Here is a 22,032-nt window from a genome sequence, read left to right on the forward strand (position 1 = left end):
TTCAGAGAATGTGCCAAGCATAAACAGATCTTTTCCTCCTACATCAGAGTATGAGGTATTCAAATATTTCTCATAGTTCGTTCGTTCTCTCTCTCTCTCTCTCTCTCTCTCTCTCTCTCTCTCTCTCTCTCTCTCTCATTAGGAGAGAAGGCAAAATTCAAACATCTAAAGTGAGATCAAAGTCTAAGGCCAGTTTATTTCATATGCCAGGGTAGTGGTAAGCTGCATATTGGGAACCTGGCATCAAATCAAGCCCAAGAGTCCCAGTGGCTTGTGGGTGGTGTGTGCTCAGCACTAGGGCATTTCCTGGCAGTTGGTAGACATTGTAGCTGGCACCATCAGTGTAGATTCTGGAATGGGATTGGGATTGTCGTTACTGCCGGTTGCTAAGGTCACCTTTCCCTCCTTCCCTAGGTAACAGAACTCTCTCATGCAGGTCACTAGGGGGCACACAGCTCAAACAGAACTACCCTGAGTCCTTCCTTGGGACTGCAGTGCAAATATTTGGGGAGAGACATTTTTCTGCTGCAGTGAATATGTGAATGAGGTAGGTTGGTGAGTTAACAGGGACATGTGGTTCCTACTAAGATGGTAAAATAGCATAAGCTGATGGCTCCTCTGCTACAGTCAACCCTAGAGAAGCAAGATAGTAGATTCTGGGAACTAGCAAAACACAAAACCAAACAAAGACCCTGAGACACTAGATAACATATACCTTCAGAAACAGATATTCTGTAACAGCATATGAAGAACTTAAAATAAGTATAAAAATACACGCAAAATGATAAAGGGAGAAAAATGTAAGCCTGGAGCTATTCAAATATTTCTCAAAGTTTGTTTTATGAAGAGAAAACAAACTTTGAGAAATATTTTTGTGCCAGAAACTGATCATTGTCAACAACCTTCATTGCTCTGAAAGGTCAGAGCAAGTTCGCTCACTGCTTAGTTGAAACATTGTTAGCTAAAGCAGTCTCCACCTCCATTGTCTTAAGTAAATTTCTGTTATTGGAGACTCCTGCCTAAAGGCTATGGGTGTATCCCATAGTCTCAATAAAAGAGATAGCAAGGCCAGAGCAGAGTAGTCCTCCAACTAGAGGTGGGCACCCACCTGTCCCCCAATATTCCCAAATTAATACTTTTCAAGTCTCTTCATTTATGTGTGGCCTTCTCCAGAACCCGAACCCTGAACCAAAACCTTGAACCTCATGGGACGTGAAAAGGGTTCCCACAAGTCAGCAGCCACCTTCCCCATCATGTAAAGATAACTTGTCTGCAGAATGATCACGTAGACAAGAGGCAAGAGAGCAACACCCGGGGCCTGGAGGGCCAGTTCTAGGCCGAGCCCTTGAGCTCAGATAGTGGGAACCACTCCAGTGTCTTTTTCCAGAGACACGAGCCAACATGTCCCTTTCTGCTTTAAAGCTAGTGGTGGCTGAACCTTACAAATGTAAGGGTTGGGAAGAGAGCATTCCAGATCAACAGAGCAGCCATTGATTAAACTGGATATGGGCTCTGATTTGGTTCCTTTGTGCTCAGTCCCAGGAAATCAGTCTAGCATTTCTGATAAGTTTTTCTAAATGAAAGTTTGGACAATTTCAATTCTGTCATTCTGAGGCTTTTAGGCCTTCATTTTACTAAGGTTCTAGGCAAGAGCAAACTTAAAATCCGTAATCTAAAAATCTTGTGACTCAGTATGGAACAATGGCGTGCTTTGTGGTCGGATAAACGAGGCACAGCCACTTACTGCTGTGTGATCGTGGATGAGTAATTTTTGCCTCTCTGCATCCTGAGTTAAATGGGAATAATAACATCAATCTTGAAATTGCTGTGAGAATTAGAAAGAATAAATGTAGGTTGCCTAGCTATTTTTATAGCTATAGCCTAGCTATTATTATACAATTATTGTTCTAGATGTTATATTCAGTAGGATAACTGCCCAAAGAAACACCTATAAAATCTGAGCACTCTAAACAAGATGATCCTATTAAAGGAATTATCTTGGATCTCCCAAAGAGAGAATTTCATGCAAGGCATGCTTTTCCATGTAAAAAAACACAAAACTCCAAATAAACAAATACCCCAAAACAACAACAACAGACTGAGCTTCTGAGATTCCCCCAAAGCAGGATTTTTGTATTCAAATCATTCAGGCTTAACTGACAATCAATAAACAGAAATTAAATTACTGATAAACCTCTTTTGATCCTCATTGAAATCTACATTTCCCTCGCTCATTCTGTTAAACTTGTCCTCATCAACTCAGGTCTATTTGTATGCTCTTCAAAGGCAGGGAGTATTGTGTGTGTGTGTGTGTGTGTGTGTGTGTGTGTGTGTGTGTGTGTGTTGGCTATTTGATGCACATATCAAGAGTCCAAATCTTTTTTAAAATCACAGCTGGCTGCTGAGGTTCAGGCTCCGCACAGACTGGCCACCTGCAGTGCTAATGCCATCATGGATGGGCGGGCTCCTGGCTGCCTATCAAACACTCTCTCTTTTATAAGGAACAAAACTCTGCAATGTCAACAGCATAATCAAATAGACCCAAACTGCAGTGGTCGCAGAGGTTCAATAAAAGCTGCCAAACCCTTTCATATCTGGATTCTGGGCAAGGTAACAGGCAGGGGGTCTTGGAAAAGTCACGATCAGCCATTACTTGAACTATTGCTATGCATTAGTGACAACGCCCCTCCCTCAGTAAAACACCACAGGAATTTGACTACTATTGTCTAAACTTTTAATACAGTAATCAGATATAACATGAGAAAGGGAGATGCAATAATCTATAAAAGAAACAAAGAAACATACAAACATAACGGCGCTATATGTTTCTTTGTTTCAAAACACTTTCACATGTGCCATCTTCCTTGGTCCTCATGATATGACATGGGGCAGAGAGGGCAGGTGTGCATTTCAGACATGAGAAGCTCAGCCTCAAAAAGGCTGTGCCTGTGCAGGGTCAAGGAGGTAAAAATAGCTGAACTAGCCTCAGACCTAAGTCTTTTTTGACAATAATAATGATGGAGAAGAGGAAAATGATGGCTTCTCTCATATACTGATGTATTGTCATTTGCCAAGCACTTTACTCCATATACATCTTATCTCATTTCTTATAACAGTTGTGTGAGACAAGTATCATGCTCTGGATTTTACAAAGGAGAAAGCTGAGGCTCAGGGAGGTCAAATAACTTGTTCTCTGACTGACAAGTAGTAAAGAGGAGTCAAGATTTGAGTCTTTGAATCTCACAACTGTGCTCTTTTGCACTCGGCACGGTGCTGTTTCTTAAGATGATGAACAGAACCAATGCATTAAATATATACACACATTATGCAAAGGCATTTGAATTAGAACACTGAATGATGGAGGTAGGTCCATGCTGCAACATAAACTGGAGAACCAAACACCAGAAATGACAGAGAGAACAGAGTTAGCCTCTGTTCCTCAGGAAAGTGTATGTAAATTTCAATCCACCTGAAATGCGGCCTCGTTGAAATTACCTTGGCATAAACACAGCTGTCTGACAGCCTCATGAATGGACAGTATTTATCGCACACAGGACACATGATGATATCGGTAGCTTGGCAGACTTCTTTACTGGAAAAGAGAACAGAAAGCTTTTTGATGACATCAGAGCACTTTCCCCCTCCAATTTCATGAGAACATTCAACCAGTAAATAAGATCCACTAGATTGTATTTTTACAATATTAATAACAGATAAGGCTAAAGCTTCTTAGCCTTATCTGTTATTAATATAAACAAGTTCCTGCATAATTTGATAATTTGATACACCTATCTACTTATGAGACTATTTCTTGGCTTTACATATTAATAAGTTAAACTCAGAAAAATACCTAAAGCAAAACATTGGTTGTCATACTCCAGATTATGCAGAAGTCATCCCTAACATTGCACAGGTTTGAAGCCATTTCACACTGAATTATGGGAACAATGAGATACCTAAAAGCACCCGTCGAGATTTCTACATGCATAAGTTACTACTAATAATGGAGAAATAAATAAAAACAATATCAGGGATTAGTTCTGGTAGAAAGCTACATCTAGTTAACAATTTTAGCAAAAAGTAAAATATGTTTGTAGGCAAGATGGCCACTCAATCACTTAAATTTTGGGGGGTGGTGGTGTTGGAGAGGAAGGGATAGAGAAAGATAAAAACATTGATGTGAGAGAGAAACATTGATTGGTTGCCTGCATCATGCACCCGGACCAGGGATCAAATCTATCCTCCTTGGTCTACAGGACTGAGCCACACAGGTCAGGGCCAATCACTTTTATTCTTGCAATCATTTCCAAAAGGCACATGTATTATTTAAGAGTATTTCCCAGCCTTTCAATAAGATCTCCATGAATACTTTAAACTCTATTTTGGTGAGAGAGCCAAGATAATCATCATCACTGAATCATTTGGAAGGCCCCAGCATGTGGGTGTGATGTCTTTCTAGTTTAGGTTTAAAAGGTCCTTGTAAAAAACACAGAATCCATACAAAATTTCCGTTAACCCACCATTTTGCAGGGTTAGCAGAAAGAAAAAAATCCAGAAAAAGTCCATTTCAGCCAGTGAATGAAAGTGACTCGCTCTGTGGACAAATCAAGGCTTATATGTCCAGAAGTGCAAACTCTGCTTCCTTGCTAGCTTAAGACCACAGCAGCAAGGGCAATGGATGGTGAGACTTCGTAAATGGAGCCTTTTGCATTTTCCCAGAAGATAGTGAGAAGGAAGTCAGAAGAAAAACCTAGGAGGATCCATGATCTGGGCCCAAAGCACAAACAGCATCTTTCAATAGAAGCAAAGGCAGGCTTACCCATACTCCCGTACCTGACTTGGCAGTGATCCAGGGTAATGACGCCATACAAAAAGACAAACAGTCCAATGAAGGCAGCTGGGAAGAGCATGCCGGTGTACCAGCCCAGCCAGGCAAAATACAGCCCAATCTTCTCTCCAAAGTACCGCCTGTGTAAGACACAACAGCCTGACAGGTTATAGCTTAGGGTTAGGCATTAGAACACGTTGCTCAGTCTTTCACTCTGTGGTTGTCTTGCTGATAAACATGTAGACCAGGTAAGCCAAGGGAATGAAGCATTTGATCCCGTCTAGGTTCTGAGCTTAAATTATTCCCCTCCTACTAAATATCAGAAAGAGAATGCACCCTTTTATAAAAGAACATACACAACTCGCTCTGAGAAACCAGAATAAACCCACACCCGTTCAGGAAGCTATAGCACTTATTAATGTAAAGCCAGAATTTGAGGAGTTGTTGCCAACACCTCATTTTTTTTTTTTACCATTTCTGGATGTGTGCTTATGTGTAATGTATGTATTGTCATTATATATTTCTTTAAAAAATAGGAAATCAACTTATTGTGAAAAACTTTAAACATCCCTTTCAATATTTTGTAGTTTTATCAGATGTTGACAATGCTAGAATCATAAGATATTGGACAGAAAAAAATCAAAACTCTCATTACTGTGATTCAACATGAATAGACACTTAGAGCAACCTTCCCTTCTGAGTAGTGACTTTCACAGGCTTCAATATCTACCTATATAAATATTTTTTAGGCTAACCATCCTGCCCTAGAGCCCTGTGATCTATGAAGTTTGAAAGTGTCCAGGATATTTATTGGTTTTTATTTCTTAAACTAGAGGCCTGGTACATGAAATTCGTGCATGGTGAGGGTCCCTCAGCCTGGCCTGCACCCTCTCTAATCTGGGACCACTGGTTCCTCACCTGCCTGCCTGCCTGATCAGCCCTAACTGCTCTCCCCTGATGGTTTGATTGCCCCAAACTGCTCTTCCCTGTCGACCTAATCACCCCTAACCACCGCTGCCTCAGCCCCTGCCACTGTGGCTTTGTCTGGAAGGACGTCCAGAAAGTTGTCCAGTCTAATTATTACCCTTTTATTAGTATAGATATCAATAATATGATCAACTTATATTAGAATACAAGCCAAATGATGCTTTCTGTGCCTTTCAACTGCTACATTTCATGACTTTGAAGGTAATTATTTCTTAGCCCAACATAAGAATATTCTACTTAGTTTTTTATTTTAATTCTAAACAAGTGTTGTTGACCATCTGTTTTTAAATACTGACTGCTGCTTTTCTTTTAGAATGTTCAGTGGCTCCTATCCCATCTTCCACAGTGTCCCAGAAGGCTTTACAATGTGCCTTTATATGCACATATATTTATTTATTCATTCAACAATAAAAAATACCTACTACGTATCAAATACTGTGACAGGTGCTGAGAAGATATTGGTGAGAAAAATAAGCTTGGTTCCTGCTCTTATGTAGCTTTCAGGCAATAAAGAAGATTCACATAGACCAGTTACAGAATTAAGTTTATAATTATAAAACTGGGAAAATAGCTAACAGGGAGAGGAATACAATTCTATCAGCATACATAACAAGGCCATATGACCACCCTAGTCAACGAAGACATCTTTGAGAGGGTGACTATTGTGCTGATTAGTGAAAATCAGCTAGGTGATGTGAGTGATTAGCTATTTTTCAGCAGAGGAAACAGTATGTACTAAGGCCCTTGGTAGAAGGGACAAAGTAAAATAAGGGACACTGAGATACTGAGAATAAGAGTTGGGCATGGGATAAGTGGGAGCTGGGCCTCAATGGGTATTGTAGACCATGCTTATTACATTGATCTTCGTCCCCAGAGAAATGGAAACACATGAGTGTTCAAAATCAAGGACATGATTAGATTCACATTCCAAAAAGATCACTCAGTCTGCAGGGAAAAAAATGGATTGGAAGGGGTCAGTGTGGAAAAAGGGAGACCAGGTGGAGGACAACAGCCATAGTCTAGGTTACAGGGAAAGGAAGCAGCATGGCAGAGGAGAGGCTGGGTGTGGTCAGATTAGAAATATATAGAGGAAGCAAAATCTATGGGACAAGAGCTATTTTAGAGATAAGAGTCCCTAGATGCTCCACAACCTCATTCTACTCAAGTCTTGCTTGTACTTTTCATCTCCCTTCATACCAGCCAACACTGGTCCCTCTGCTTGGCCAGGGCTCAGCTCTTCAGAGCCTTTCCATTTTTCTGAGTTATAGTAAAACTTACCACCTTCATCAGACACTTTACCTAATTGGGCATAGTCTTGTATTGTTCTATAGTTATCTCAAATATGCCGGCCCTGCTTCCCTGAAGGAAACCGAGAATGTCTCAGCCAGCGACTGGCTTGTGTGTGTCTTTGCCAACAGTACTTAGCATGGTACTAGAAACACAATGGGCAGTTAATTAATACTCATTGACAAACTGCAAAGTCTTAATCAAACCACTGTCCTGGATGAGATATGTTTTGCCTACAGCAACTTTCTGTAATTTTTAATCAATAAAATCCTGTAATATGAAACTGTGGCTAGGAAGAGAATTTGCTTTTATGTTTTACCCCCACTGTTTTACCATGTATTGAAACTGGTCAATGGAAAATGATCTCATATCAGAAAATATTTTCCACTCACACAAATCATCTGGATCATTTATTTCTACCAACACAAAGAGTGGCACACAATTTATCAATGTCCTTGAGTCAGCAGGAGCAAACACTTTGGTAGCAAGGACTGTGGCAGGAAGAATGACTACCCAGGGAGTTGAAACAGAAAGTGAATTGTCTTATTATTTTATTTTCCTCTGGGCTCATTTTTCGAGGGCCCCCGTAAAAGTAAAACAAATCCAGCTAGTCTAGGAAATGAAACATGACTTTTTCTTTAATAAGAAATCCATGAGGTGGGGATTGTAGCTACCCAGGCTTAATAACCAGTTTCTAAATAAATAATGAGATGTCAGAGCTAAACACTCCCATGGCAGAAAGTTGGGCAAATAGAGACACTTAAAAAAGTACATTCTCACTGCACAATTATCATCGGTTAAAAGCTGACATACTATTTTGACCTGCAGTATTAAAACAATCTTTAGAGGTTTTTAGTTTCAAAAGAAAATTAAAATAAACCTGAATTTTATTAGTAATGGCACCGCCATGTATTCCTTACTATTAAGTAAGGAATACATGGCGGTGCCATTACTAATATTCCATTTGTCACTCAGTATATATAAATAGTGTCACTCCTCTACAATGGTCACTGATAATTTGTCCATGAGTCACATGGGTGACCTGCTCCCTAGGGAGTCACGTGGGAGACCTGGCTTATCTCACAGGCTCCTTTCTGAGGCCTTTTTGGAGGAAACAGCATCCTCACCAGAGGGAGGTCTGGTTTCCCAACAATGACCCATGGCCTCTGAAAGTTGCCCTCCTAGGAAGAAGCCAGATTAGAGCAAGGGCTGTGCACTCCAGACTGTTATTTTTTTCTCGCCCCAGCAGAAAGTCTGTCCTAGTCATTTTGTGTAAGTTTTATAGGTATAGCTAGCTGGTTAAAGACTCACCTTACTAGATCCAAAGGCTGGTATTTGTACCACACGCCCCAGGAGGCCCAGCACTCATAGAGCAGGTGTCGGTGGTTTTCCGCTCCGTGGGTTCGAATGGAGTTTTTACTTCTGTAACCTCCCTGGGATGAAAACACCACTGCCCGTGAGCAGATGCCCACAAGAGCCACAAAGGAAGTTAACAGGAATACTAGTCTCTTACGACAGGAATAGCAACAGAGATGATATGAGCAAAAAAAAAAAAGGATCCATACTATTGAAAGGGAAAGAAGTGTGATGAATTACATTATCTTGCTGATGATCTTGTGTAGTAAGAAGCACATGTGTGTGGTTCCAGAAAACCTTCGTGTCAACACGTTTGCTTCTGTGGTTCTAAAAGGGTCATTCCAAAAATGTTTCATGGCGGACTGCAACCAGGGCCTCAGGTCAGAGCTGCTAGTTTTGTTAATGAACCAGGTTTTTAAAAATTCGAAGTCACCTTTTATGTCCTCTCGGTGTTTGAAATCGAGGGAAGAGACACTGATAGCCAAATGAAAAGACTTGCCATTTGGAGACAGTTGGAACTGTCCTCTAACGTCTCCTGGCAAACTGTTAACATTGTTCCTAGAAATCACTGTAACAATAGTTTCCCCCTCGTGTTTGTGATGTTTAGAGGGCATGCACCGTGGTATTAATGTTTGTATTTTCTATGTCATACAGTGACCCGTATAGTGCAGGGGCACAAAACTATGAGCTAGACAATAACCTCTCATCCATAATGAAAAACTCTATGTGTGAAGAGAATTCTGGGTGAAATAACTCAAGAGCTAATGGGGAAATCGAGTTAAGGGTAACCACGGTTACATTTACAAAGGTCCTAATATATGACAAAGAGTGAATAGTAAATGAGAAGAAGAAAAAAAGTTTAAAAAATGTGTGTTTTTAAAAATCAGAAGGCATATATCTTAAAAGAGCAATGATAAGTACAATACCATTAATTTCCATTTCTCACCCTTTGGTCACCAGAGCCTTTGCAAGATGGCTTCCTTCCACTAAACATTTCTTTGTTGCAAAGACTACGTATTTCAGGAACATTTCCCCCCTGGGTCTGGTGAAATTTTCAATGCCTCTTTAATTTTATGACTTGGAGTTCCTGAGCTATTCCTCTGAATTCACGCTGAGTGACTGCTGTTTCAAGTATTCTTACAATTGCATTAAAAGACGCACAGAAATAAACCAAACTGTGCTGGGTCACAAGGCAAGAAGGCCTAATTATCTACCGAACAAATTACATTCACGCTGAACAAATGTCACATCAACCAACTCAATTAATGACTATTCCCAGTCACTGATCGCAGAACAAGAAACTGACAGAAGGAGACCGGGCAGGACATACCTCGTGCAGAGGGAACGCAGCTTCATAGGAGCCATTGGTAAGCAAGCGATTCAGACCTAAAGAACACAAAGTCCAATCCCAATTAACATAGAGTTCCAATTCTCACAATAAGACTAATGTAAAGGCGGTACTTTTTGATGAAAGCCATTTGTTTTCAAAAGGGATGGGAACCTCCTGGGAAAAACCAACTGTTTAAAGACAGAGTTGCTAGGAAACTGGAAACAGGAGCTGGAAATTTTCAAACAGAAAAAAAATGAAGCTAGTACAGTGCCTGGCATAGAGACAAATGCTCTAAGACAGTGCTGGGCAAACCGCGGCTCAGGAGCCACATGCGGCTCTTTGGCCCCTTGAGTGTGGCTCTTCCACAAAATACCACGGCCTGCGCGAGTCTATTTTGAAGAAGTGGCATTAGAAGTTTGTTTAAAAAATTTGGCTCTCAAAAGAAATTTCAATCGTACTGTTGATATTTAGCTCTGTTGACGAATGAGTTTGCCAACCACTGGGACAGATTTAGCATATTGAAACATGATGCTCTATCAGGAGCTCCTCTATTTTTATCCAGAAGCTTCATATATGGACAAATCTAAGTCTCCTACGTTGGACTGGTGTTGTGACTTTGTAAAAGTCCTCTTGTCCTCAGGCCTCCATTTTTTCATCCATAAATTCGAGGCGAGGTGTCAAATATATTTTTTATTGATCTCAGAGAGGGAGGAAGAAAGAGATAAAAACACCAATGATGAGAGAGAATCATTGATCGGTCGCCTCCTGCATGCCCCACACTGGGAATGAAGCCTGCAATCAGGGCATGTGCTCTGACCGGGAATTGAACCGTGACCTCCTCCTTGTTCATAGGTTGACACTCAACCACTGACCATGTTGGCCAGGCTGGATGTATTTTTAAAAACAGCTTTATTGAAATAACTAATGCATAATAAATGGCCTATGTTTAAAAAATGCAGTTGGAGAAGTTCAGACTTGTATACACCCAGGAAACCATGAGCACAATCGAGATAATAAACATGGCCATCACCCCCAGTTTTATTATGCCACTTTGCAACCTCCCACTTCCCTGTGCCATCTCCAAGGCAAACACTCATCTGCTGTCTGTCACTATCAATCAGTTTGCATTTTCTAGAGTTTTATATAAATAGAATCATATAGTCCTTCTTTCACCCACTACATTATTTTTAAAAAATATATTTTTATGAAGTTATTGATTTGTTTATTTATGAAAGCAAAGGTGGCAATGAAACATCAGGTTCACAAAGCATTTGCAGTTTTACTTCGTGTTTTTTTTTAGTTTTTTTTTTTTAGCATAATGCCTGATCCAGAGTTAAATTCACTCTGTAATTGATTATTTCTAATTTCCAGCTCATCATTACTTATTTTCAAAGGTCTGGATGTTCTTGAGTAGAACTCTCTATTTTTCATGAAATGAGAAAACGAGCAAGAAACACACAAAACAACACTTTCTCTGCCCTTCATTTGTCTTCCTCTTGACTAGTTGTAAAAACAGCTCACGTTTTGAGATGAAAAATTAAGCACAATAATTACTGTATGGCCCCCTAACACTCAGTTTTTGACTGTATAAAGATGCTATGGTTAGACATGAATCATGTTAAAAGATTGTTCAATTCAGTTCAACAGCACTTCTACAAGATGCCTGATCTTGTGCTAGGCAAGTATACAAAGATAAACAAGGCAACTTGCTTACAATTAAGGAGCCTATTATCTAGACTAGCAGTTTTCAGATGAAGATTCTCAGCACACTAGTGTGTCATAATGAGTGATGAGATGTGCCTCACATTATGCTACCAATATTAGTAAAGTCATTATTTAAAAAATTACTTGCCCTTTATAAAGGAATTCAGAATAGCTACTGCCAAAACCATTTCACTTCTTTTCTAGTATGTCCAAGAAACAATATTCACTGGGGGGTGGGGGTGTAAGATAAAAGTTAAGTATAGCATATCCTAAGTTTGTTTTAAAATCACACGGACAAATAGGGGTAAATATAAAGAAGCAATTAATGTAATATTGACATTATTTAGCACACCAAAAAGTGAACAGTGGTTCTAGGTGGTCAAATTTTCATAATGTCAACTGAAAAGAAACAATTCAAGGTAATAAGAGTTGTAAGTGATTAATTATCATGTAAACACACAAAAAACTGTCATATAAATTCAGAGGACAATTCTTTTAAGCTAGAATGGTCCTGGAGTACTTTAAGCAAAAGAAGCTTCTCAAGGATGGATGACGTTGCAGAGTATATAAGGACATGCTAACCCACTACACTTAGGTGAGGTCCAGACACACCTAAGTCAGGCTCAGTGTCACCATGACCACCCACACTGACTCTCACTGAAAACACCATTCCAGTGATACTCAGATCTGGACTAAGTAACTGTCTCTCTCTCCCTATTACATTTCAATGTACGCAGCTGGGGATCAAAGTCACTTTTGGCAGCTTCAGCGTACTAGTGACTCACACCGAGTTGCATCCAGCCAAGCCTCCCCAGTCTGTTGCCTTCCCGATATTGGGCAACATTTCTCCCAACGCACCCGGGTAGCTGCTTGGCTGAACGTGAGTGTAAGACTTTACATTTACAAACTCTCAAATGTCATTGTGTTGAATTTGGCCAAGATGCCCAGATCCCAGAGATCAGTTAGGCTCTTGACTCCAATGACTAACATACTAAAGACCTTCCATTCTCCACTCCCTTTGAAAGCTTGATGGGCAGGCTGGTTAGGCTGCCAGTTATCAATTCATCGCCCCTTTTCCCTTCTAACGTTCTTAATTGCCCGCTTTGCAACAATGGAGCTGGGCCTTGTAAATATTCCTCCTTTGCCCAATGACATGATATGGAGGTTGTTAGCAGAAGGCCCTGGAGGGACACTAGAGGAGGGAGGAGTTTGTCTCCCTGGTACCCATATGCTCTTCTCAGCAGGTTTCCATGGCACCCAGCTGCTGCAGTGCACGGGGGCCAGCAGCACAGGGCACCTCCTCAAGGGCAGGAGTCCCCTCAACAGCCTCACAGAGTAGTGCTGCTGATGCAACACTCCCAACGAATGGCTTCCTCAAAATCCCCCAGGCAGCTTCTTCCGGTACAGGAGGGGCAGATTCCCAGAGTTCTGTTGGCCTGATTCCCAGAGTTCTGCTCTGCTGCCCACAGAACCATAGCTGCACCCCATCCTGCAGGGTATGGATCTCAGCTCTGTTGGGGGGAGTTTGTTAGGGGTGGTGGCTGCTACTAACACCTGCTATTCCTCTTTACAGTTCTTCTTACTTTTTACTGGCCAATCCTCCATCCCTCCAATCCTCTGTCACATTTGATTTTTTTATAATATATTAAACTTTCCCTCCTCAAATTATGTGGGATTTTTGTCTACTGATTAGACCCTGACTGACATAGCTCATTATTATTTAAACTATTGATAAAAATCTGTTGGGACAGAGATAAGGACAAAGCCACCCAAATCTTCCTGATAACGTGATAATCTGTTTAATAAGGCAGGAAATTTGGTAATATAATCTGGAAAAGTTCTTGTAATTTTGTACAAAGTATAAATTGTGGGAGCTGTTTAATGGGGGAGGTGATTATCTGGAGAATCTACTGATGTGGGACAGCTCATCTCTGCACTTGCATTTCCCTCTGTCTGCAATGCCTCCCCTCCCCCACTCCATCTGCCCACACCTGTCATATCTTAGTTCAAAGTTCAGCTTCTTGGTGAAGCTTTTCCTGACCATTCCATCTCAGCTTGAACTCACCCCCCTACCCCTTCCCATTCTATTTCTGAATCACCATCCACTTCATTTTTTTCACGTTACTTATTATATCTACTTAGTTATTGTCTGCTTTTAACATAAGCTTCAGGAGAGAATTGAGCTCATCTCCCCAACATTGGGTCCAGTGCCCGGTACACATAATGGACATTCCATAAATATTTGTTCAATTCAGAGAATTTCTTCATGATCTTCGGTAAATGAGATAATAAGCTATTTAATGAAGAGATCTAAGGATGCTATTAAGATGTTACACTTGTGAGTTACCCATCAAGGGCAAAGTCAAAGGTTTCACAAATGATGAGCATTTCTGGAATGGATATGAACTTCATAAAGCCAAAGGAAAAAGTGAGGAGTCCCCCCCAAAATCAAATATAGCTTTTTTAGTACTAATACACTAACTTACCGATTTTGTTTTTTCCTTCTTCATACTTTATTCTTTGTAAAATATGGTGTACAATTCTACTTCTCGTGGCGTTGTTGAAGAAAGTGTCTTTGTTGTGTATGATGAAGCTGGACACACATATTGAAAACACAAGGTAAGGATTCATTAGAGGTGAGGGGTCTAATCTTTGATACCATTTGGTGTTGCTCAGACATGGTACCTTAATCACTCATCGAGAAGGTATGTCTACAATAGCGTCAGAGAGCCCAGACGTCACAGCAGGGATAGGAGGCTCACAAATATCAGTAGTTTTGGTTCTCAGACTCCTAAGCATTAACAACATGATTCCAGGAAGGAGCTAGAGCTAAACAACATTAAGAAACATAATAAACTAATAGCAAGTCTAAGCCTCATGACTTGTGTTGTTGTTTTTTTTCTCAGTATGGTCATTAGATAAATTAAACTAAAAATGTATATTATTCTTATCCCCCTTGCTTTTCTCCCCCATACTGATTTTTTCAGGGATGTTGTTACCTGAAACTGGCTTGGGAGGTGGATAAAGGAGTTCAGTAATGAGCTCTGACTCAGGAGTCTGGTGAGTATCTAGAAATCATCTCTGCAGGACCATCCAGCCCCCAAACTTTCCCACCGGGCTATGCACACCCCACAACCCTGGTTGTTTTTTTTCAGTAGGTGTTTCTATGCTTCTGAGAAGTTCCTACACTCGACTGATAAATGAGCTTCCAGAACTATGTAATACAGCGTGAAATAGCTATGTCTTCAGTCACTCATAGAGAGGGTATGTCTAGACCCATGAACTGATTCCTTAGAGAAGTATTTTCCTCTCAGGAAAGGGTTAATTGATAGAAAACTAGACCTACTATAATTGTTTCATACATTGTAAAGAACTCAATACATTTTTATTGGTACTTTGTATGAGTTGGACATCACACAAGTCATAGCAATGTTGGTGGCCATCACCCTCAAAATCCAGCTCAGAAGTCACCTCCCCAGCAAGTCTACCCACTCCTCCAACTGCACTCCTGCCCCCCAAAAGAATTTATTGGTCTCTCCTCTGAGCTTTTTCTTATCTTGAAACACATGAATTTACTGATGGTGCTATACTGTCATTTATTTGTTTTCATTCATTTACTAGCAAATATTTTCTGAGGGCAGTCTGGAAGGAACTGCTTATAGAATGCTACATAAAGCAGATGCTTACAAGCCACGGGGGAAGACAAACCATAACAGAAATGAACATGATCGTAGGACAAAGATGGACAGATTCTCCCTCCTGTTGTGTGCCTTTCTCCCCTACAAGACTATGAGCTCATTCAGGACAAAATGCCGAATCATCATAATTTCTGTGGCTCCAGAATCTAGTGAGTGCCTGGTGCACAGTACGGGTGGAGATTTTTGAGTAGCAGTAAATAAGGGTCATGGGGATTTATGTTGGGGGGAAAAAGGCTATTAAATGTTTTTCTTCAAGAAGATGGGATTCTCAAGAGCTGTTCAAATGATGGGAGGAAGAGATAAAAAACTGGCCTGGGTGGTCAGGCATGGGATCTGATTTGGGAATGGAATTGGGAATGTGAGTTTGGGAAAACATATAAAGGAGAGAAAGGCCAGAGACTATGAGGACAAAATATATAAAAACAAAATATGAAGGCCCATGAACTGATTCCTCTGAGAAGTATTTTCATCTCACTTTTACTGCTCTTGGATTCTGTTACAGAATATTGCTCCCAGAAAAAGGTAACGTGACTTGATGGATGAGAGATAAGTGCTGCGTGGGTGAAAGTCACAGCATTTATCTGATATCGTCTTTAGGGTTTTGCAAAAACATTTTGAGGCATTAAAGAAGAAGAGGGGAAAACCAAGAGTTACCTTGAGTGTGGTTAGCTTTATTTTATCCTCCTCTGTTTATCCACCTTATTTGAGACAGACCATTACATTTTAACACCAAATAAAGATGTCATAAAGAAATAGATGACAAATAAAAAAGCCCACTTAAACTCAGTTTCAGGTGATGACTGAGAGCTGATAAGCACGGCCAGGCCTGATAAGATTCTGGGCTAAAAGCCCATGTCCCTCCTCGATTGCATGGATTCCTGCTTCCTTCTCTCTTTTAACACACTACATTTCGTGAGCTCAGGTAATAGTTCTCTAACACAGGCACTACGGACAAGCTCCAAAATTGTGTTTTCCTCTTCTTTACACACATGTTGTGCCTGGAGCCTAGAGATTCTATAGTAGGAACAAACTTATAGAGCCTGGGATAGCCACTGTTCTAAGCATTCTGGATGTTAACTCATTCAATCCTTACAATAAGCCTGGAGTTAAGTACTTTATAGCCTCATCTCACAGGTGAAGAATGAGAGAGGTTAAAGTGATATGCCCGAAGTCAGTCAATCAATTAGAGGCAGAGGCAGGATTGAACTCGGGCAGTCTCACCTGCCTCCCTGAAGATTGGCTCTCCTTGGGATCAACCCAAGAGTTGCTCTGCTTGGAATGCTTTCCTTGCTTCTCATCATCTTTTGAGCCTCAATTTAGGGCATATCCCCCTCCATGGGTGTGCCTGACTCCTCCACCCTCACCCCTAAAAAAGTGATGCAGGCTATAAAATGGAGGAAGGAGAGAACCTTCCATGGAGGAGGGAGACGGGCTTTTAGCTCCAACATCACTCCTGCTTTCCCTTAAGACTTCGAAGGGAGACAGCCTCAGTCTACACCCTGGCTTTGTCGCTTTCTATGTGGTGTTAGGGCCATCCCTCAACTTCTCTGGGTTTCGGTTTCCTCATCTGTGAAAATGCGGATAACCCTGTAATCCAAGCATGTCAAACTCCCAGTGAATATTTTTGCAGTTCAGCCAATATAATGGTGTGAGCAGTTATTTACAATTATGAAAGAACGTAAGTCTCATGTCAGACCCAGAATTACTGGCATTCACCTTGGGTCAGTTTTGAAAGGAATCACTGCAAACAAGATTTCTCCCAGAAGTAGGAAAGATAGTAGTGGAGAAAAGCTCCAAATGTCAGGAAGAAAACGTTAATGTTATCATTACTCTTGTTCTTTTTTTTTATTCTATACTTTTCAAAATAAACCTATGTCTCTATGAAAATTGAAGGTTTTTGTTTGTTTGTTTGTTTGTTTTTTGTGTGTGGCCCATATAAACATAAACCTTGTTTATTTGGCCCATGTAAGCTGTTGAGTTTGACATGCTTGCTGTAATCCCTCACAGGGTCTCTGTAGAATCAGGCAAAATGATGAGCACTGCTGAGCCCACTGTCTTGCATTCAGTAAGCTCTCTGAGTTGTCATTATTGCTCTCGCTGCTATGACATTGTATAGACCTTGTCCACCCACACACCTGACTTCTCAGTGTGAGCTTCTTGAGGCATGGACCAGCCATACTCATCTCTGTATCCCAGCATTAATACAGGGCTTGGCAAATGACTCAAATGTCCTTAAAGATGGCTCAACTGGGCTGACCTTTTGGAGAATACTGGAGGTTAGGAGAATCTCATCTCCTTCTACCTTGGCCACTACTCCTGCTTCCTAGAAATTTTTTCACTCCATCTTTCCAGCTACTATCTCAGCCACTCCTCTCTCCACAAATAGCCTGTGTAAGGATCTTCCTGTAGGGTGGGGAGCCATCTCATTTTGTCTATCACTCATTCAAAGTGGAGACTAGGAGAAGAACAGCAATGATTGCCTACATCATGGTTCTCAAGATTTTCTTAGCCATTTAGCCAAAACAACTTGCTTCAAAGGAAATCACTCACAATCACACACACACACACACACGAGACAGAAGCCGAGCTGCTCTGTCAAACATCAGCCTTGGTGCTCAGTCTCTGAGGTATCTGGGCTTCACCGAGGCTTAGAAACTCAGCTATTTGCACAGAGTGCTGCTGGGACAACAAATTAGTACAAATTCTGTGAGGGCTACTTGACAAGGTCTATCAAAATAATGCATATATCCTCATTACAGCCATTCCTCTGTGGACATTTATTCTACAAAAACACTTACCCACATGCAAGGTGACAGATGTACAAGAATGTTCATTATGGAATGGGTTATAACAGCAAAATCTGGAAATGACCTAAATAAGTCATCAGAGGATGGGTACAAATGATGGTACAAATTTCAATGTAATACTCCACAGCTGTAAAAAGGATGCCCACTGTAGATATTTTAAAAAAATCTCTGAGATATTGCAAGAGAAAAAACAAGGTTCAAAACAATCACACAATTATGTATGTCCAAGAGGAAATCATGTGCAAATCTAGCTATAAACATGCTAACATGTATTTGCTGGTGCATACATAGAATGGCTAGGGGAGGACACAGACATATCCGGAAACACTGGCTGCCTTTGGGGACAACTCGGTGGCTGAAAAGCTAGGAAAAAAAAGGTCTCTGTACACACTTAGAAAAAAAAAATTTTTTTAATCACCTGCACCACCTATATAAAATTGGAAACATTTTTAAAAAAGAAAGAAAATTTGTATTTTTTATTCTTTTTAATATATTTTATTGATTTTCTTTTTTACAGAAAGGATGGGAGAGGGATAGAGTTAGAAACATCAATGAGAGAGAAATATCGATCCCCGCTGCCTCCTGCACAGTCCCCACTGGGGATGTGCCCTTGACCAGAATCAAACCTAGGGCCCTTGAATCTGCAGGCTGATGCTCTATCCACTGAGCCACACTGGTCAGGGCAAGAAAGAAAATTTAAAGGGAAAAATTCAATTTCTGTTCTAGGTCTGTTCTCTCCCCTCTCCTCCACTCCCAACCCAGAGAGGTGAGGAAGGAAAAAGCTGCTGAATTGGTAGAGAAGGATCAATTACATGATCGAGGTCCTAAATATACATTTTCTTCTCCTGCCCCTTTGGAGGGGTTGGTATGCACCAAGTCACACAACCAGCAGGTGTGCCCCTGGCCAGTGTCCTCCTGCCCACCAAAAGGTCACAGGTTCAATTCCCAGTCAGGGCTTATGCCTGGGTTGTGGGCTTGACCCCAGTAGGGGGCATTCAGGAGACAGCTGATCAATGTTTCTCCTTCTCTGTCCCACTCCCTTCCTCTCTCTCTGAATTCAATAAAAACATAGATATTTTTTTAAAGTCACCTCCTTACTATCCGGCAAACACAGTCCCTCACCTGCCTCACAAGTTGCTCTCTCTGTATCTCATTATCTTGTTTTATTTTCTTCTTATATTTTACTCTCTAAAATTTTTTATTGGGTAGGTGTGGGGAAAGATATATCTACATGTTCACTGCCTGCCCTAACTTGAATATTCTAAAAATCAGTTTATTTTATCATTCTGCTTTCTATGTAACACTACTTGGGGAAAATAAAAGGCAATGAAGAAGCTTTTAAAACTGGTTTAATGCCTATTTTATGGAATTACTGAGACTGCTAAAACAAACGAATATCCTCAAAGGTATGAGAAATATCCATGTTTAAAACAGAAGTGGTAGCATCTGGCCCACAGGCCATATAAGGCCGGGGAAATCATCTGGCCTGGCGTGCCAGGCATCAGGGGTGAATTAATTAAATGTCTGACCAAATATAGCAGGCTAATTTTTAAGCTGGTAATTTTATATGGCTCACAATTGATGTTATAAATATCCAAATGGCCTTTGGCAGAAAAAAAAAAAGGTTCCTCACCCCTGCTTTACAACTTCAAGTAATATATTTCTCAAGAAGCATATAACTACCTACAGATGGTGCTGTCCGGTTAATTTAGAATTATAGCCATTTATTGACCTGTATAAATTTAAACTCCGAAGGCATAGGGCAAATAGGAACAGAAGCAGGTAACTGATCAAGGCATGTTCTTATTTTTTTTTATTTTATTTTATTGATTTTTCACAGAGACGAAGGGAAAGGGATAGAGAGCTAGAAACATCAATAAGAGAGAAACAACAACCAGCTGCCTCCTGCACACCCCCTACCGGGATGTGCCCGCAACCAATGTACACGCCCTTGACCAGAATCGAACCTGGGACCCTTCAGTCCACAGACTAACGCTTTATCCACTGAGCCAAACTGGTTTCAACAAGGCATGTTCTTGGCCCCGAGTGCAGGGGCTTGAAGCATGAGCCCTAACTGCTCTGTGCCCCTGCTCTCCATCGGGAATGGAATCATCGATTGTAATGATCCTGGCAGTTGGAAATGTAAGGAAGTTAACTGGTCTTTTTCACTAACAGGCCTCTGGTTCAAGAAGGACCATACCTGAAGAGCTGCTTCTAAGCATCCTCATTCCCAACTGAACCTGATGTTGGAACATGAGGTCCTGGATGCTGAGCCTGATGCCCTATTGGGATGAGACCTTTGGGGATCCTGGAATGGGAGTGACTACATTTCCTAAGTGGGAGAAATGTGATTAAATAAAGTATGGCCAGAGGGAAGATGGTGCTATACTGGGAAAAAAAAAAAAAAAAGGCCACAATTCTTGCCGGCCCTGTACACACACCCCTTTGTCTATTTCTTGGTTCCTCCATCAACAGCTAGATTCTTCCTCTCCACCTCTCCAATTGGAGTGGGATTTGTGACTGGATTAATCAACAGGACATGGCTGAAGTGATTTTTGTGGGAGTTCTGAGCCTAGGCCCAGCTCGGTAGCTTCCATTTTTGCCTGTTTGAAATGCTGCCCCAAGACTAATAATGTGAAGAAGCCTGAAATTAAATATTTCAGGAAACTTTCTTAATTAGATTTTAAATAGAGATTTCTTTTTTTTAACAAGGAGAAGCAAAGGTGATACAGTTAACTGTCACATAAATTATGTTCTCAAATTAATGACAATCTAAGTAGGAACAAAGCAACCAATTAATTCTTTTATGTGACAAGACCTATTTTGAGAGATTTTTTGGGCTTTGGGCAACCACAGTGCAATCATTAGCTTCTTATCTCAAGTATACTTGTTATGAGTAAAAGAATGAGGTGATTATCAGGCTAAATATATAATATTCAGAGTTCTGACTGCTCAGTAAAGATTTTCAAGCCTCATTTTAGGATTAAGGTGATAAGCTCCTGCAATATAAAGCAATTTCAGACATTTTTCTTATTCCAATAGTCATTTATAATTGCACTCCATAATATCATCTTTGCTATTTGAATATTAAATACAAACTAAGAAATACTTCCTCTTGAGACTTCCAGGGATAGGTGGAAAATTAAACACTTCTATTCACTTTTCCTCTCCCTCAAACCCCATAAAAATAACAGTAAAGTGTGTGTGTGTGATGTGTTTAAATAAAGGTATAAATATTCAAGGAGCAAAGATAGTAAAGAACAACAGCAACCATATGTTGTAATGTGAAATGCAGACAGATAAGTGGTAACAGACTTAGGAGACAAAAAAAAAAAAAAAAAAAAAAAAAAAAAGGGAAGTTAAATCCTAGCCAGCTCTGGGGGAAACCAAGAACAATTATATCTATGCTGCAAAATCTCATAAAATTTTAGAACCAGTGTCCTCTAGAAATAAGATAAATGGGGTTGTAGAATGGGTACTAGTTAAAAGCTGTTTAAAGATGCTATTGTAGATGCCCATATCCTCACCTATACTCTACCAGACAACTAGAGTTTGGTTTTAGTTGGGTGTTTATAGGGTAATTCCCTGAACTGTGAGATATTGGGCATGGTAAAGGGTAGAGGTACCATAGTGAAAACTGAAGGCTCAATGCCTCCTGGAAGCTGAGACTCCCAGCTTGTTCATTCCCTTAGGCTCCAGAACACTGGCAGCCAGGCCTTGACTTTCCAGGAAGAAGATTGGCAAATTCTTCTCTGGGGAATCTGAGCTGCCTACGATGAAAGGAACCACCAGCTATTTGTCTACCATGAAGTCCACAATGGGAGGTCCCTCCTATTACTCTGAACTTATACTCAAGTTTTGCATTTCCTATTCTCAAGTATGGACAGTCACCAAAGAGTACTAGGTATCTGAAGAAATCCATTAAACTTCATTAAATAGTCATGATGCACAAAGCCATATAAGACAAGCCCCCAGCTAACATCATATTCAATGCTGCAAAGCTGAAAACTTTTCCTTTAATAATCAGGAATAAGT

General features: G+C 40.6%; 1 protein-coding gene across 2 annotated transcripts in view; it reads right to left on the reverse strand.

Annotated features, from left to right (window-relative positions):
- ANO4 (anoctamin 4) overlaps positions 1-22,032 on the reverse strand; it is a 292,620-nt gene that overhangs the window by 49,255 nt on the left and 221,333 nt on the right. For both annotated transcript variants that reach the window (XM_036456048.2, XM_036456051.2), the window contains 5 exons: positions 13,979-14,085; positions 9,789-9,844; positions 8,414-8,535; positions 4,834-4,968; positions 3,496-3,592 (listed from right to left, as the gene is read on the reverse strand). In XM_036456048.2, the coding sequence (XP_036311941.2) occupies positions 3,496-3,592; positions 4,834-4,968; positions 8,414-8,535; positions 9,789-9,844; positions 13,979-14,085 (517 nt within the window). The remainder of the gene's footprint in view (positions 1-3,495; positions 3,593-4,833; positions 4,969-8,413; positions 8,536-9,788; positions 9,845-13,978; positions 14,086-22,032) is intronic.

This window comes from Pipistrellus kuhlii, unplaced genomic scaffold (genome assembly GCF_014108245.1).
Source record: "Pipistrellus kuhlii isolate mPipKuh1 unplaced genomic scaffold, mPipKuh1.p scaffold_m20_p_3, whole genome shotgun sequence".
Lineage (NCBI taxonomy): Eukaryota > Metazoa > Chordata > Mammalia > Chiroptera > Vespertilionidae > Pipistrellus > Pipistrellus kuhlii.